This window comes from Panthera onca, chromosome D3 (assembly GCF_046562875.1).
Source record: "Panthera onca isolate mPanOnc1 chromosome D3, mPanOnc1 haplotype 2, whole genome shotgun sequence".
NCBI classification, from domain to species: domain Eukaryota; kingdom Metazoa; phylum Chordata; class Mammalia; order Carnivora; family Felidae; genus Panthera; species Panthera onca.
Window position 1 is genome coordinate 24,838,972 of NC_138350.1, and position 16,836 is coordinate 24,855,807.

The window sequence follows — 16,836 nt, forward strand, 5'->3', positions numbered from 1 at the left end:
ACCTGGGAACATCCCCCCCCCCCCCCCACCGCCCCCGCATTTCATTTTTCCATTCTTTTCTTTTGTATCGTGCCGCTGATACATACTCACTATTGGAGAGTTAGAAAACTCGGGGGGTCAGAGGGGTGGTGTGGAAGGAGAAATAAATGAAGCGTTTTAGGGTATACCCTTCTGGAGTATTTTTCCAACCTAAATATGTACCAGCATGGGATCAGCTAACCTCTGTCCCCTAACTTATCCAGGATGCCTTGAGGGGTAATGAATTCTTATAGGGTCACATCTGGGTCTGTTGTGTTTGTACCATGGAATATTTAATTAGAATAATTAGAGACAATGATGATGCTTTAATAGCCGGCATGTACTGGACTCCTCTCAGCTCCAGCCCTAAGCACGTGCCTCAGTAGGCATCCTGGCAACCCTCTGAGGGAGGCAGCTCAGCCCATTTTACAGAGGAGGAAACTGAGACTTTTGATGTGAACTGCCTCCCACCCCCACCGCTCCCGGTCTCATAGCCCATCCTCGGCGGAGCCAAATGTGGACTCAGCCCCTCCTGAGCCATCCTCCCATGCCCTTAACCCCTGTTGAGCACCCTGCCCCTTGCTTCATCACCCGTGTCCTCTTTGAGGCGGGCAAGTGAGCTGGGTGCTGGCCAAGGAAGGAAGGAAGGAAGGAAGGAAGACCAATTAGGAGAAGCCACGGCAGTCTGCGGTGGCCTGATCCATCAGTCATGGCCAAAGAGAGGGTGAATGTTCTTGCTCGGAACAGCCCTCCCTCCTAGGCCTGAGAGGCGGTTGTCCTTGGGAATTTGCCAGAACCCTGTGGGGTGAAATCCGGATGGCCTCAGCTGGACGGTTTTCCCAAGACTGGAGAGTACGGGTGGCCGGGGCCTCGCCCTGGAGTCCGTGGCTTCCAGGCCTTAAAGAGTTTCTGAGATGCTGGTGCTGGGCCACCTGCCGTGGCCACCCTGAGCAGGGGAGCCCTCGCGAAGCGGGCCTGGAAAGCGATTTCCGATTTCCGTCTTAAGGCTTAGAGAGGTTAAGAGCCTCGCCCAAGGTCACCTTCACAGCCCTTGTCTTGGAGAGCCGGGAGCGTGGGGGCATCCTGGGCTGCATTGGGGGTTCCAGCTGGAGTCAGGGGATTGGTAAGACACTTGGGACGTGCTATCTTGTCCCCTCTCAGCAGCCCCTGGAGGTGGGCACCGCCATTGTCCTCATTCTACAGACAAGGACACTGGCCTCTTTTGTCTTTTTTCAAATGCGAACCCTGAACTCCTTTTGCGGGTGAAATCTTACAGGGTGTGCCACGTGAGGTGTTGGATCAGAGAGGATTCTAGCTGCGGAAGTTGGGTGTGGGGCAGGGAAGGGCGTCTCAGAGCTCCGCCACCCCTCGTGAGTCAGTGGTGGGGAAACTGAGTCCCGGAGAGGGAAGAGGCATGTCCTGGTTGCAGGACTGGAAGCACCTTCCCCTCGTCCTGCGTCAGGCCTCTGAGTGAAGGAGTCTGGCCCATGAAAAGGCGAATGAAGCCAGCTCGATGTCTAAGATCCAGTGTTTCCGAGCCAGACCTCAGTGTAAATCCTGGCCCACGCCTACCGGTCTCCCGGTGGTGGCCAAGCTACTTAACTTCCCCGAGGCTTTGATTTCTCGTCTGTAAAGTGGGGTGTCATTGTACCTCCTCTCGGGGTGGCTGGGAGCCTCAGATGGTGCCATGGTCACATGGCCCTCAGCTCTGTGCCCACTGAGTGAGCACACATTCACTTTGATCAAGTGACAACTCCCCGTGGACTCTTGTCTTCCCTTTAACCCCCCCGGGAAGAAATCTCCTCGCACACCCCATTTAACAGGTGAGGAAACCGAGGCTCAGAGAGGGTCACTGTCTTGCCCAGAGCTGGCGAGCCAGGGAGCGGCAGAGATGAACCCAGCTCCTGTCCCCTGGCCTCACTGCCTGCCTTAGTGAGTGTGCCGTGACTGTCTAAGGAGAACTGAGCTCGGTGTGGGGGGAGATGACACAGAGTGTATACAGCTGGAGCTCAATAAATGCTTACCTCAAAGCCACAGTTGTGGTAGAATTTCTCAACGCGAGTTGAACAGAGTGGTGCCAGAAGGAGCAGGGCTTAGGGCTTTGTGGGGGAAGCTGGTTATACCGCTGTGCATGGATTTCCTGGAGAGATGCCCAGTGGCCCCTGCCATCCCGGCATTTCTGGGATCCCCAGGCTCCCCAGCTCCTGAGTACAGGTGTGAACAGAGCCACGCATCGATTTGTGGTTTGTAGAAACAAACCCAGGTTTGTCCTGGAGGCTGTGGTGAGCGAGGCACTCGCGTTGGGCACAGAACGTAGGGGGGTGTCCAAAAATTCTGTCATCAAGGTAGATAACATTTTAATGCAAAAAAAAAAAAAAAAAAAATCGAAACCAATGAGTGAGCCTTGAAAGCACATCAAATGAAAGAAGCCAGCCAGTAAAGACCATGTGTCGGGCTGTTCTGTTTACAGCTGACCCTTGACCAGTACAGGTTTCAAATACATGGCCCACTTTATACACGGATTTTTAAAAATATATATAAATATAGGACAGTACCGTAAATGTATTTTCTCTTCTTTATGATTTTCTTCATGACACTTTCTTTGCTCCAGCTTATTTTATTGTAAGAATATGGCTTAGAGTACCTGTAACACACAAAATATATGTTGACGGACCGTTGATGTTATGGGTAAGGCTCCTGGTCAACAGCAGGCTATTAAGTTTGGGGCAGGGGCGGTCAAACGTTGTTTGCAGATTTTCAGATGCATGGGGGGTCGGCCCCCCAGCCCCCATGTCGTTCGAGGGTTGACTGTATATGACATGTTCAGAAGAGGCAAATCCATAGAAACCGAGTAGATCCCATGGTTGCCATGGGTGGGGGGGAGATAAGGGATTGGGGTGATAGCTAACAGTTGGGGTCTCTCTTTGAGATGATGAAAACATTCCAAGGTGGACCGTGGGCTTGGTTGCATAACTAACCTTCCCTCCGTGAAGCCTCCGTCTCTGTGAATGCTCACAGCGGTCTTGCTCAGAAGAATTCTTGGGCCCATTTTACAGATGAGGAAACTGAGGCCCAGAGACAGGAGAGGGCACTGCTAGGGGTGTAGAGCCGAGGCAGGTGCACACCTGGGGTCTCTGCACTGCCGGTGGCTGAGACGCAGAGCTCATTCAGCTTCCCCGCGGGGCCGTGTGTTCCGGGTCTGGGGCCACAGTCACCCCGACTCTGGTCCCCGGTGTCCTCTACTTCAGACTTGAGCCAAGGTCACCTGCTGGCATGTGATGCCCAGCGTGGGCAGAGGCCATGTTTCTTTGTAATAGTTGTATTGCCTCCTACTTTTATTTTTTAAATTTATTTTATTTTATTACTATTTTTTATTTTTTTTATGTTTATTTTTGAGAGACAGAGAGAGAGAGGCTGGAGGAGGAGTAGAGTGAGGGAGACAGAGGATCTGAAGCAGGCTCTGCGTTGACAGCGGAGAGCCTGACGTGGGGCTCGAACTCACGAACCGCGAGATCATGACCTGAGCTGAAACCAAGAGTCCGTGCTGAACCGACTGAGCCACCCAGCCACCCCTCCTACTTTTATTTTTTTATGTAAAATGAAAACACCCCAGCCGCGCTCGGGACTATTCCATCAAGTCCGAACCCCTCCCGAGGTGGGAGTGCAGCTTTGGAGGGCCCCCTAGGGGCCCGGGAGTCTGGATGGGAACCAATGATATCTTTATTGACTCTGATTTAATATTTGCTCCAGGTGTCTTTGTAGGTGACACATCCAGGCAGCTGGGTCGTGGTCACCAATAGGAGCCACACATACCTTTATGTTGCATTTCAGCGGCTACAGGCATCTCTTGTCATCGCTGCGTGCACGTTGTGTTTGCTATAGGGCCTGCCTCTAGATCTCTCTTTTGTTTTGTTTTGTTTTGTTTTGTTTTGTTTTGTTTTGTTTTGTTTTGTTTTCTTTTCTTTTCTTTTCTTTTCTCTTATCTTTCTCTTTCTTTTTTCTTTTCTTTTCTCTTTTCTTTCTCTTTCTTTCTCTTTGTTTTTTCATTCATGTTTTCATTCGTTCTTCCGTTCTTTCATTTTTTCATTTTTCGTTCTTTCGTTCTTTCGTTCATTCGTTCTTCATTTGGTTTTAAATGTTTGATTTATCTTTGAGAGAGTGCAAGTGGGGGGGGGCAGAGACAGAGAGACAGAGGATCTAAGTGAATTCTGCTAACAGCAGGCAGCCCGATGTGGGGCTTCAGCTTACAGACCAGGAGATCGTGGTCTGAGCCAAAGTCGGACGCTCAACCGACTGAGCCACCCAGGTGCCCCTTACTGTTTTTGATAAATGAGCATAGCAGTCACTTTATCAGAGCTTTTGTTTGTTTGTTTTTTGGTAATCGTGTCCTTGGCCAGATTTTACTATAATTGGTGTCCTTGTGATCCTTGTATTTGATTCTATTTAAAACCTGGGCACCTGGGATGCTGTCGGTTGAGCGTCCGACTCTTGATTTTGGCTCAGGTCACGATCTCGCAGTTTGTGGGTTCAAGCCCCACGTGGGGCTCTGCGCTGACAGTGCGGAGCCTGCTTGGGATTCTCTCTCCCTCTCTCTCTGCACCCCCAGAATATATGAGTAAACGTTAATAAAAACCCACTCTTCTCTGAAGGGGTCCGTCGATGTCACAGTCGAAGGGGTCTGTGGCACAGAGCAGGTGGAAGGACCAGCGAGTTGCGGGGCTGCATCCTGATGCTGCCTTGCACCGCTGCGTGAGTGCCTGGCCTGGGTGGGCACCTTGCATGCGAATCCAGGGCCCTAAGTAGCATTTCCTCCAGCAGCAGGGTCGAGGAGAGAGGCGCTTATTAAAAGGCAGCTCGCCGAGCCTCGTCATGTAACTTCTGAATCAGAGTGTTTGGGCGCGGGACCCAGGGGTGTGCTGCACAGGGGTTTGAGAACCGAGTTGAGGGGGGAAATCACAGGGATACAGTCATAGGGCCCTGTCCCGAGTGCTTTGTGCCCTTCATTTGTTTAGTCTTACAACTTCATTAGCAGACCCACTTTACAGATGAGGAAACTGAGGCACAAAGAAGTTAGGTAATACCTCCCCCTCCTACCCCCTCAAGGGCTGCATTGATAATAATCAGCAGAACCAGGACTCCTGCTCCAGTGCTCATTTCCTTCCCTCTGGCAGCTTCTTGGCAGAGGAATGGAGGCGGGGCCTCGGGCATGCCTGCATGCGTGTGTGTGTGTGTGTGTGTGTGCGTGTGTGTGTACCCACGAATGTGTGGCCAGTGCAAGGTCCCTTGGGCCTCTCCTGTTTGCATTGTTTACCAGGCAGGGCCCCCCTTACCGTGTTTCCCCTGAGCAGGAAGTCCGGAACCAGGGGCCACACCAGAGGAGTGGGGAAGGCTGGGAAGGACCTGGGTTCCAGTTCAGGCACAGTTACCATCTGTGTGACCTTGTGCTAGGCACCTCACCTCTCTGAGCCTCACCTTACCCCCCTCTGGAAAACGGGGCTGGTAACAGCGTCTACCCCCCACGGTTGTTGGTGGAGGCAGAGTGTCCAGGAAAGCTCCAGACATACACAAAAGCTTCTCCCCCTGAGTCTTTATTTACTTGGCGACAGACCGGATGCCAGAGGATTCTGTGCACGTGCTTCTTCATTTTTTTTTTTTTAAATGGACTATTTCCTCCCCTGAATTTTACGTTTTCCTCTCACCCACCAAAGGCTGGCCACCTGAGGCCTCCCCCGAAGGGGGGGGGCGGCCAGGACCGGAATATACACCAGCTCCCGCTGGGGCTCACTGCATTCGCGCGTCCTGGGCTCGTCTAAGCCCTGCTGGGCGCGTGTGCTGCCCGTACCGTAACCTTGCCGTGCAGGCCAGGGGGTTGGCACCCTGTGGCCCGCGGGACAAATCTAGCTCAGTGCCTGGTTTTGTACATCGGAGCACAGCCACACGCCTTCCTTGCTGTGTTGTCTGGAGGTGCTCTCGCGAATGGCGTAGCTGCGTCTGAGACCGTCTGACCCACGTGGCCAAGGTCGTTGGCTTCCCGGCCCTTCACAGAGGAGATTTGCCGATCCCACCTCGCCGGGCCACTCGTTTTCTCAGATCTTTGTCCACGTGCTGTGAGGACAGTACTCATAATATTAAACACGCCTAGTTTTGCATATTGACTCTGTGCCTGGCTTGGTAGAAGTTACGTCCAGTTCCTCAAGACCCTCTTTGGTCTGGGTGTTATTCCCATTTGTCAGGTGGGAACACCGAGGCTCAGAGAGCCACACCGGGGTGACCCAGGACACCCAGCCGCTGAGCGGGGGAGCCGGGGTGTGACCCGCAGCCTCCCCAGTTCCCATCCCCGTCTTGTGCCTTAACAGAGGGCTGAACTGGGCCCCATTCGACTCTGGCTGGCTTGTCTCGGGAGTGGGTCTCCGGAGGTCTCTGATCGCCAGGGGCCCTACCCCAGAGATCACCTGTCTCCTGTCTCCCCAGCTTTGCCAGGGAAGGGTTGGGGCTTGGGGTGGTGAGGTCAGCGGGTAGGTAGTAGCCATGGTAATGGAATGTTTGGAAGCTGGTCCCCACCGGGAAAGTTTGCAGGGCCGGTGGCTGAGCCCGGGCACAGGGGTGCCAGGCACCCCTCCAAGGCCACTCTGTAAGTCCGGCGACCTGCCTCCCCGGCCTGGGGAACCTGTTGATCTGCTGAGCTTGGAGGAACCCTGCTGAGTTAGAAAGTTCAAATGAGTTCGACCCCAGATTGGTGTGGTCTCCGTGTAAATGTCCCCTCCCTCTGTGACACCATATGGCGTATCTCCCGGTCCCTGCTGTGGGCATTTCCTTCTGAGCATGTGTCACAGGCGTCATGCTCCCACACACTGGTCTCCTTGCTCCCCGCCAGGATGTGAGCTCTATGCGGGCAGGGGTCTCTGTCTGCTGCCCTTGATGTGTCCCAGCATCTGATCAGTGCCTGGCGATAGTAGGCGCTCAATAAACATTTGTGGAATGAATGCATGTGGGTCTAAAGGGGTCTGGAAGACCGAACAGCCCTCTCCCTGCCCCTCCCTTCCAGCCGTCATTCAGGGAAACCCTTGGGCCAGTGCAGAGAGAGAGCAGAGTCCCTTCTGCCCTCCCCTGCTGCCACTGACCATGTGACATTGATGCCAGGGATCTGGGGACATAACCAGATTTGGAAACTGACTTTTCTTCTTACTAAACTGTGTGGTTTCTGCAAACCACTTCAACTCTCCCGAGTTTCAATCTCCTCAGCCTATCAAATGGGGATAAAAGGCCCCACCTTAGAAGGTTCTCCTGCAGCTGAAATGAGAAAGCGAAAGCCAGCCTGTGAATAGCTCCACGTTCTAACTGATTTACAGCTCCCCGCACCCCTACGAGGCGAGATCCTCGTTCACACTGGCTACATTTCAAGTGTCCAGGTGCCCCCCCGGGAGCCTCCTTTCAGGTATTGCTGTCATCCCCATTTTAAAGATGCAGAAACTGAGGTTCAGAGAGGGTGAGTGAGTTGGCAAGGCCACACAGCCAGTAGCTGGTGGAGCCGGGATCTGAGCCCAAGCAGCCTGGCTCCCTACTATACCTGGCATATGATTAAAAACACACTAGTCGCTTTGTTTTTTTATTACAGAGAGAGAAAGACTGTGACAGTGTGTCTTGAGGAGAAAACTTATCACCAAGCACCACTCCTGTTTGCATTTTGAGTCGACGTATTTCCTTCTTGTCTTTTTTCTTCTTCTGTGGTTTGCGTTTGCCGTTCGGTTCGGCCGATTTGGCGGTTTTGCTTTTTGGCATAATTATGCACACGCTGCACCCGCGTGGGACTCTGTCATCCCTAAGCTGCAGATCCGGGCTGCCCCTTGCCACCCCACCCTGCCATTGGGCTGTTGTAAGGACGAATCGAGGTAAAGCACGGAATGCCTTCGGTTTGGTGTCTGGTGCACAGTGGTGCTTAATAAATGCTGATGTTCCTCCCAGAAGGAAAAGAGGCCTCAGTGTCCATAGTCTCCACAACCCCCCTCCCGTGTACCTCATTTTTCTTCCAAGTCAGCGCTGTCCGGTCGAACCTTCTGCAAATAAGGGGAATGTTCCAGAGCAAGGGTCCACAAACTTGTTCTATAAGTATCCAAATATTAACCATTTCAGGTTTTGCTGAGTGCGTAAGGTGGGTTTTGCTGCCTCTCCTTTTCCCCACGGCCCCTCCCCCTCCTCTTTCCCTTAAAAAAAAAAAAAAGTACAAGCTATTCTTAAGTCAAGGGCTGGAGGTTGGATTTGGTCCGTGGTTCACTGACCCCATCCTAGATCTGCACTGTCCAGCACGGTAGCCACTGGCCACCACACGGCTGCTGGGCTCTTGAAATACGGCCGGGGCACACAAGGAGCCGAATTTAACATTTTCTTTCGTTTTCCTTAATTTCCTTTTCTGAAATTTATTTATTTTATTCTTTTAATGCTTATTTTTATTTTTGAGAGAGAGAGAGACAGAGCAGGAGCAGGGTTAAGGGGGAGAGAGAGAGAGAGAGAGAGAGAGAGAGAGAGAGAGAATATATGAATAAATGAATCCAAGCAGGCTCCAGGCTCCGAGCCATCAGCACAGAGCCCGACGCGGGGCCTGAACTCACGGACCGCGAGACCATGACCTGAGCCGAAGTCAGACGCTTAACCAACTGAGCCACTGAGGTGCTCCCACCACTTTTTTTTGGTTTTTTAATTTGTTTCATTTTACTTAATTTAAATTGAAATGCCTTCCAAGGGGTCCGTGCCCCACACTGGACTGCAGCTGTAAATAATGGGAGTCTGGGGCAGCTCTCATCCCCGGCAGGCCTCTCCGAGCACTGTGGCATTTCGTGGGCCACCCGAGGGCACCTGGGCCCCAGCCATCTCGACTCTGGAAGAGCTTCAAGTGCCCTGTCCCTAATTGTTTTTATTTCTTCCAAGAGGCAGGTCTCTGTTGTGGGCCACCCATCCCCCAGGAGGCTCGGAGGCAGGGTGTGTGTGTGTGTGTGTGTGTGTGGCTGGTTGCTGTGGTTACATCTGGATACCCTTCTCCAGCTGTGTTTACGAGTCCTCATCAGCCTGCTTTTCCCAGGACAGGCACAAACTACAGAGGCGAGGAGTAAGCGAGGAGAAAGGGAGAGAGGACAGAGAGGCGCAGTTAACAGTCTACACCCAGATAATTTACAACACGACACAGATACAGTAATAGCTAAAGATTTCTGAGCGCTCACCGTAAATAGGCCATCGTGACCTTTCAGCAGACAACAACCCATTTTGCAGAACAGGAAAACTGAGGCTCCGAGGAACAATGATTTATGGAGTCAGGGAGCCGTCTGGCTTCAGGGCTGTGTTCGTAACCACTCCCGCCTCCTGGAAAGGGACCAGGAGCTCCCCGGACTCCGTGTGTAAGTCTGTGGAATAATTTCCCTCGCGAGCCTCAGTCATCCCACCGGTAACATGGGGGAAGGTGAGAATCAGACTAAAACTCCTCACCCCGCCCCCAAATGGTAAGGACACAGCATGACAAGTACACCAGGAGCCCCTTGGTTCCACATCAGCCCGGCTTCCTGCCAGACCCCATCCTATCCATGGCCCCGTTCCTTTACCGCCGTGGTTAAGAGCTGGGCACCCAAGGCTCATGGATCTGGATGGGATCCTGGTTCCCATGGTCCCCTGGGTGAGTTGCTCTTCCTCTTGAGGTCTTTTTCCTTTCTCGAAAATTGGGATTGGGGTGCCAGGGTGGCTCAGTCAGTTAAGCGTCTGACTCTTGATTTCAGCTCAGGGCATGATCTCAAGGTTTGTGAGATCAAGCCCTGTGTTGGGCTCAGTGCTGATGTTGCAGAGCCTGCTTGGGATTCTCTCTCTCTGTCTCTCTCTGCCCCCCCCCCCCACACACACTTGCATTCTCTCTCTCTCCAAGGAAATAAATTAAGCATTTAGAAAAATAATAAAAATTAAGAGAAAATTGGGATCATCACACACTCCTCGTAGGGGGACTAAATGATACAAGGTCCTGACATAGTAGGCATTGGGCCAGTATTAGGTGGCAGTGGCAGGATGCTGTCCTACTCTGAGGGCGCCTTATTTATCATAGGCTAGGTATGTGGTGCCCTTTTGGAGTTGGGCAGTGCACAGCCTGTTCAACCGTACCAGCAGCCCCAGATGCTGATTAGTGATATAATGGTGGTAGTTGTTGCTTATCCTTAGGTTTACTTTTCCTGAAGTCCAATGTCCTTGGGCCAAGAGGAAGGGAGAACCCTGGTTCGCAGACACCCGACAGCTCCCTAAGGCAGCAGCACCTGAACCCAGATTCTCAGCTCATACCTCTCTGCCTGAACAGTAAGCCAGTTCATTCCCTGTAGGACCAGGCGAGTTCAGACCCCAGCTGTTACATCTTGGGCTCAGATGGCCTCCCCCTGCACTCCAGCTTGCCCCCCCCAGAAAACTTACCCCAAATCACCGCCGGATGCCCCTGGGGAGCCTGACACCCTCCTCTGCCCCTCTGAGGGGGCCGGGCCCCCTCCACAGCACCCACCCCTAACGCGGCATCTCCTTTGCCTCTGCAGGGGACAGCTGGCGAGCAGTCTCCGTGAGCGGCCACAAGGGCTAGAGCCCAGAGATGACAGTGCCCGGGAGAGGTAAGTGCCTCCAGAAGTCCCCCCGCCCCCGCCCCGCCCGAGCCCTAGAGCTACTCCACTCCCCCGACTTCCATTATGGGGCAGCCAGACTCCCCTGGCCAGTGTTCTCTCTGTTAGAAATGCAGCACTGGGTCCCAGCAGCATGTCGGGGACAGTCCTCTGCTCTTTTTCATGTCTTAGAAAGACGATTCTCCTATAATAGGAGAAGGCCGGATCCCACAGCGGGCAGGGGATTTGGCCGGCATCACTGAGCAGATTCGAGGCACGGCCAGAATCCAAAGCCCTCTGTGTCCCATCTGACTAGCGTTTCTGGTGCGCTTGCTCATCTCAGCACCTCTCACAGAGTCTCCCCGAATCTCAGAATAGCTCCCTGAGGAAGGGTTATTATTACCCTTCCCTTTCTTTGAGGGGAAAGCAGAGGCTCAGAGGGGTGAAGTCCCTTGTCTCGGTCACCAGCTGGCAAGCAGCAGAGGCAGGATTTGAACCCAGGGCTTTAAGAAGCCACGTCTGAGTCTCGTACCCGCCATCCTCACTGCCAGGATGCTGGGACACTGCCCTTGGCGGGGTCCAGCGGGATAGTGGGGGGTAGAAGATTGGCCCGAATCCCCGGGCTGGGCACTCTGGCCCCTGCAGAGTGGGGTCCTTGACCGTAGATGGCCAGGAAGTTGCTTTTGGTTTTGTGGGTCCCTGGCTGTCCTTTTTACCACATTGCCCTACTTTTTCTTTTCAAGGCACCCCTTAGGCTTTGCTATCTCCTGCTTAGGCCTGACCTGTCTGCTTTGAGCTGTTTTCTTTTGGCGACAGAGAGGGGCCTGTCACTGTGTCCTGTCTGAGGACAGTGAACAGCTTGCCTCAGCCTGGTCAGATGCAGGCCTGTCTCTGGCCACACGGCCCTAGGCCAGTGGCTTCTTCTCTCTGAGCTGCTGAGGGCGAGGCGTCCCTCCCCCAGGGGTGATAGAGGTGATTGCATTAAATGCTGCTAATGCATAGTAAAAGTTTTAGCCGAGCATGTGCGTCATAAATGTAAGAACCCAAAATTCGTGTGATTTGGTTTAAACTGAACAGGAATGACCAATATTAACCAAAACTGGTGTGTTGGTAACATTTTTCTTATTCTGCCTGTCCATTCTTCTAGTCCTTTCCCCTGATATTTAGTATCCAAGTCACTTTCTGACCCCAAATATACACTAGAGAATACACACACACACACACACACACACACACGCACGCACGGGCACAGATACTGTACTTACTCTTTCTGGAAACAGCTTTCCCAAAGCTTACCCCTTTTCTTCCTTTCTGTGCATCTCCCATCACCTTCTGGTCCATTCTCTCGTTGCCCACCAAGTGTCAGGAGGAAAGGGTGATTGCTCTAATTTAAACTAAAGTGTGATGGACTGGTCCCCAGGAGCACAGACACTGACATAATAACAGAATTCTAGTCTCAAGTCGAAGAGGAGAATTTCAGTGAGCACTTGAACAAGTTGATAGGTCCTGGGAGGGATTTCCAAGTGGCTTTCTGTCCTTCCCAGCCTGCCTTCTCCCTGAAAGGAGCCCTGGCATTAGATTTCCCCATCCCCGACCCTGAATTCAGGGCACCAATGAACCCCCGCCATTGTCAGCAGCATATGATAAGCACAGTTTCCTGGGGAGAGCGTCCCCAGCTATTTTCTGATGTCCACGGTGGCCAGTGACCCCAGGCTGAGATTCATCTTTGCTTTCTTAGTTGCTTCTAGAATCCTCTCAGCGTTTGAGGTCAGTGCACCCCACCCCTCTTTGCAGCTGAGGAAACTGTGGTTTAGATGGGGGAAGTGACTCTCCCAAAGCCACACAGCCAGGAAATGCTGAAGCTCTCGACAGCTTGGACCCCGGGGCCGAGATTGTGCATTCCCTCCTTCTGATATTTACGTCCCGCTTGCTACAGCCCGCAGTGGGGATGCAGGCTGGGTCGGTCCTTCGGTGGTTCCGGCTGAAGCTCGCATCCATCAAGGAACCTGCCTGTGGCCTTTGCACTGGGCATTCCCTTTGCCAGAACACCCTCCTCTCTCTTCCCTACCTGGCTGTTTGAAAACCACCTGTGCACTGTTCAGAACTTGGCTCCGGGGCCGCCTCCTACAAGAAGTCTTCCCTCACCTCCTCGGGTAGAAGCTGTCACCCCCTCCTCCCAGGTGTGGGGCCACCCTCTCCCACCTGGGGATCTTTGCATTCTCTGTTCCCTCTGCCTGGATCAGTCCTCCATGCATCTTCACGTGGCCAGCTTCATCCGGGACTCCGCTTGGATGCCACCTTCCCCGAGGGGCCCTCCCTGCCCTCCCTCCTCCTTCCCCTCCTCGACCCCTCTCACAGCAGAAGCCCTTTTCACTGGGTGCCTATAGCTTGTGTGGTATCGCTCCCCCGCCTGGCTGTCTTACCCACTTTCCTGTCCCCAGCACTGCACACGGTGCCCGGCACCTTTTTTGTACTTAATCCCCATTCACCGAATGAAGACCGAGGGAGTGAGTAGTGATTCCAGAAGAAGCCCAGAACAGGACAGCGTATTCCACACCGTCTCCTGAAAAGCATCTCTCACCGAGGCGGTGTGGTCCTTCAGAGCAGGCATCGGAGCTGGCTGGCCCGGGCTAGAATGTTCTACCCCAGCCTGGCTGCTCCCCAGCTGGGCACCTGGGATCAGCCTCTCCATTTCTTGGTTTCCTTCTGTTTTTTCTTATTTTGGGGGGGGGGGGCGGGGAGCACAAGGGAGCAAGGGGCAGAGAGAGAGAGAAGGGCGGGGGGGGGGGGGAGAGAGAATCCCCTGAGGGGCAGAGAGAAGGAGAGAGAGAGAGAGAGAGAAGCAGGGCTCACCCAAAGTGGGGCTCAAGCTTACCCAAAGCGGGCGTCTTCACCCGAAGCAGGGCTCAAGCTTACCTGATGTGGGACTCGAACTCATGAACTGTGAGATCGTGAACTGAGCCGAAGTCAGATGCTAAGGCACCCAGGCACCCTCGGTTTCCTTCTGTTTCTACGGCCGTCATGTCACAGCACTTGGAACCTTGTCCTGCTCATTCAACCAAGGCCCATCCCCCAAATACATACGAAGCACCTGCTAGGCACCAGGCTCTGTGCTAGACTCTGGAGAGCCCGCCGTGAACAGGACACACAGAAACCTTGTCCTTGCAAAGTGGGCGTGCTGCTGAATTCGGACATCCCAGGGCATTATTATTTTCCATACTTTAATAGTCAATTGAAAAATCATTCCTATGGGGCACCTGGGCAGCTCAGTCGGTTAAGCATCCAGCTTCCGCTCAGGTCATGATCTCACCGTCTGTGAGCTCGAGCCCCGCGTCAGGCTCTGCGCTGAGGGCTCAGAGCCTGGAGCCTGTTTCAGATTCTGTGTCTCCCTCTCTCTCCGCCCCTCCCCCACCCACCCTCTGTCTGTCTGTCTCTCTCTCTCAAAAATAAATGTTAAAAAAAATTTTTTTTTAATAATTGTTATTGTCTGTCTGTCGGGTGAGGAATACGATCGCAGCGTGTTTGGCTAGGGCCGGCAGCCCCCCCAGGCCTGCCTGACTCCTGCTTCCCTCTCTCTCCCCAGATGCGAGTCCCGCCCGCCCTCCGCTGACCTGGCGCTAAGGCCCACCCGCCACCCCAGGCCCAGCATGCGCCTGTCGGTGCGGAGGGCGCTGCTGGCGGCCAGCTGCGCCCTGGCCCTGGTGCTGGCGGTCCAGGTGGGGCAGCAGGTGCTGGAGTGCCGCGCGGTGCTGGGGGGCCCCCGGGGGCCCCGGCGGGCCATGCGGCCGGAGCAGGAGGACCTGGTGATGGTGGGCGCGGACCGCGTGGAGTACCGCTACGGCAAGGCCATGCCGCTCATCTTTGTGGGCGGCGTGCCCCGCAGCGGCACCACGCTGATGCGCGCCATGCTGGACGCCCACCCCGAGGTGCGCTGCGGCGAGGAGACGCGCATCATCCCCCGCGTGCTGGCCATGCGCCAGGCCTGGTCCAAGTCGGGCCGCGAGAAGCTGCGGCTGGACGAGGCGGGCGTGACGGACGAGGTGCTGGACGCCGCCATGCAGGCCTTCATCCTGGAGGTGATCGCCAAGCACGGGGAGCCGGCGCGCGTGCTGTGCAACAAGGACCCCTTCACGCTCAAGTCCTCCGTCTACCTGTCGCGCCTGTTCCCCAACTCCAAGTTCCTGCTGATGGTGCGCGACGGCCGCGCGTCGGTGCACTCCATGATCACGCGCAAGGTCACGATCGCCGGCTTCGACCTCAGCAGCTACCGCGACTGCCTCACCAAGTGGAACAAGGCCATCGAGGTGATGTACGCCCAGTGCATGGAGGTGGGCAAGGACAAGTGCCTGCCCGTGTACTACGAGCAGCTGGTGCTGCACCCCAGGCGCTCCCTCAAGCTCATCCTGGACTTCCTGGGCATTGCCTGGAGCGACGCTGTTTTGCACCACGAGGACCTCATTGGCAAGCCGGGCGGCGTGTCCCTGTCCAAGTGAGTGGAGCCCTCGCCCTGCGCCCACGGCCCCGTGGCCTGAGTCAGAGGCAGTGGGTGGGCAGAGTGCCGCTGTCTCTCTGAGCCTCAGCTTCAGCACCCGCAGAAGCGGGGCGCTCACTCTTGCCCTGTTTCTGAGCCAACCAGCAGATGCGAATGTGCTTTGCAGTAAGTCGTAGCGGGCAAAGGTTACATTCAGAACACGGATCTGGAACCAGGTTGTCTGGGTTCCGATCCCGGCTCAGCCACCGCCTGACTGTGTGCCGCTGAATGAGTGACTCAGCCTCTCTGTGCCCCCCATTTCCTTACCTGTAGCGCAGGGATCTAATCGAGCAGCCTTCTAGCTACCTGGGAGTATCAAATAGGTCAAGACACGTTAGGTGCAATTATTCCTATTATTATTGTCACCATGGTAGCATAGAGACCTCTTTTATCGGCCTGCTCATTATCCTCACCCGCATGACCACGTAATGCGTGCCTGAGGTGTAGTAAGCACTGCGTTAAGCCCCCAACACACGTTATTCCTTTAATTCCCAGCCTGAGGACAGGAGAACAGCTGTTATACCCATTTTACAGGCGGAGAAACTGAGTCGCAGCGAGACGTTACCTGAGGCCACACAGCTGGCAAAGGGTAGTGCCAGGATTTGAACCCAGGTCTGCTGGACTCCAGGGTGTGTGCTCGCAAGCTCTCCACACCCCTCTTCCTTCTCCCCTTCTGTCCCTTCCTCTCCGCCTTCCTCCTTTGGGGAGGCCGTCCCTCTCCTGAGACCCAGAGCGCTTGAACAATGCAGGATCGGAGGGTGCCGTCTGTCGGTCTCCATCCCGATCTGGCCCAAGCATCCCTGAGAGGCCAGTGAGAGAGCAGTCCTTCCCGGGACAGCGCCACCTCCTTTCCCTCATGGCTGGGCCCTGTCAGACCCCATCCCCAAGAGCTCTTGAGCCCCGAGCAGAGCTGGGGACGTACAGCAACTCTCCCGGCAGTGAAGTGCCCACGTGCCCGGTACCCCAGCCAGTCAGTGCTGGGGCTGGGATCTTTGTAAATTAGCCAAAAAATCAGATAACTTAAGGAATATATCTTTACTGTCGGAGATTGAGACGATTCCCCCAGGGTAAGGAACAAGAACCCAAAATCTCACCATCCAGATTTTGATCTGTGTGTGTGATAGAGAGAGAGAGAGAGAGAGAGAGAAAGCTGGTGCTGGTCCTTTGTCAGGGGCTGTTGGTAAAACCGGAGTCCTCCTGAAACAGGAACATGTTTCCCTGTAACCTTTCTTCGCTTTGTGTATGGGACCACCTGCCCGCCGGGCCCCGGCTTGCCACCGTGACGTCATTTTGGACGGCTGTGTAATATTCCACCCCGTGGAGCACAGCATTCTGTCTCACGCCCCATATTTTGGAACACATTGACTCTTTTTTTTTTTTTTTTTAATGTTTATTTATTTTTGAGAGAAAGAGAGAGAGCACAAGCAGGGGAGGAGGGGCAGATGGAGACAGGATTTCAAACGGGCTCCGTGCCGACAGCAGCGAGCCCGATGCGGGGCTCGAACCCACGAACCGTGAGATCGTGACCTGAGCCGAAGTCGGATGCTTAACCGACTGAACCACTCAGGCGCCCCGGGACACGTTGGTTCTTTACTCAGATCAAGCACGTGTCCCATTCATGTTCTGGGATGCACCTGTGTCGCTTCTGTCTCATAAAATCCTGGAGGTTCAAGGGCGTGG

The 16,836-nt window shown here is 54.3% G+C and overlaps 1 protein-coding gene across 5 annotated transcripts in view; it reads left to right on the forward strand.

Annotated features, from left to right (window-relative positions):
• Positions 1-16,836, forward strand: part of TPST2 (tyrosylprotein sulfotransferase 2) — a 51,737-nt gene that overhangs the window by 23,590 nt on the left and 11,311 nt on the right. For 4 of the 5 annotated variants that reach the window (XM_081790736.1, XM_060612871.3, XM_081790734.1 and 1 more), the window contains 2 exons: positions 10,566-10,637; positions 14,209-15,114. In XM_081790736.1, coding sequence (XP_081646862.1) covers positions 14,273-15,114 — 842 coding nt within the window. In that variant the 5' untranslated portion in view covers positions 10,566-10,637; positions 14,209-14,272. Of the gene's footprint in view, positions 1-10,036; positions 10,339-10,565; positions 10,638-14,208; positions 15,115-16,836 lie in introns of those variants that run through there. The other variant, XM_081790735.1, reaches the window with a different exon arrangement.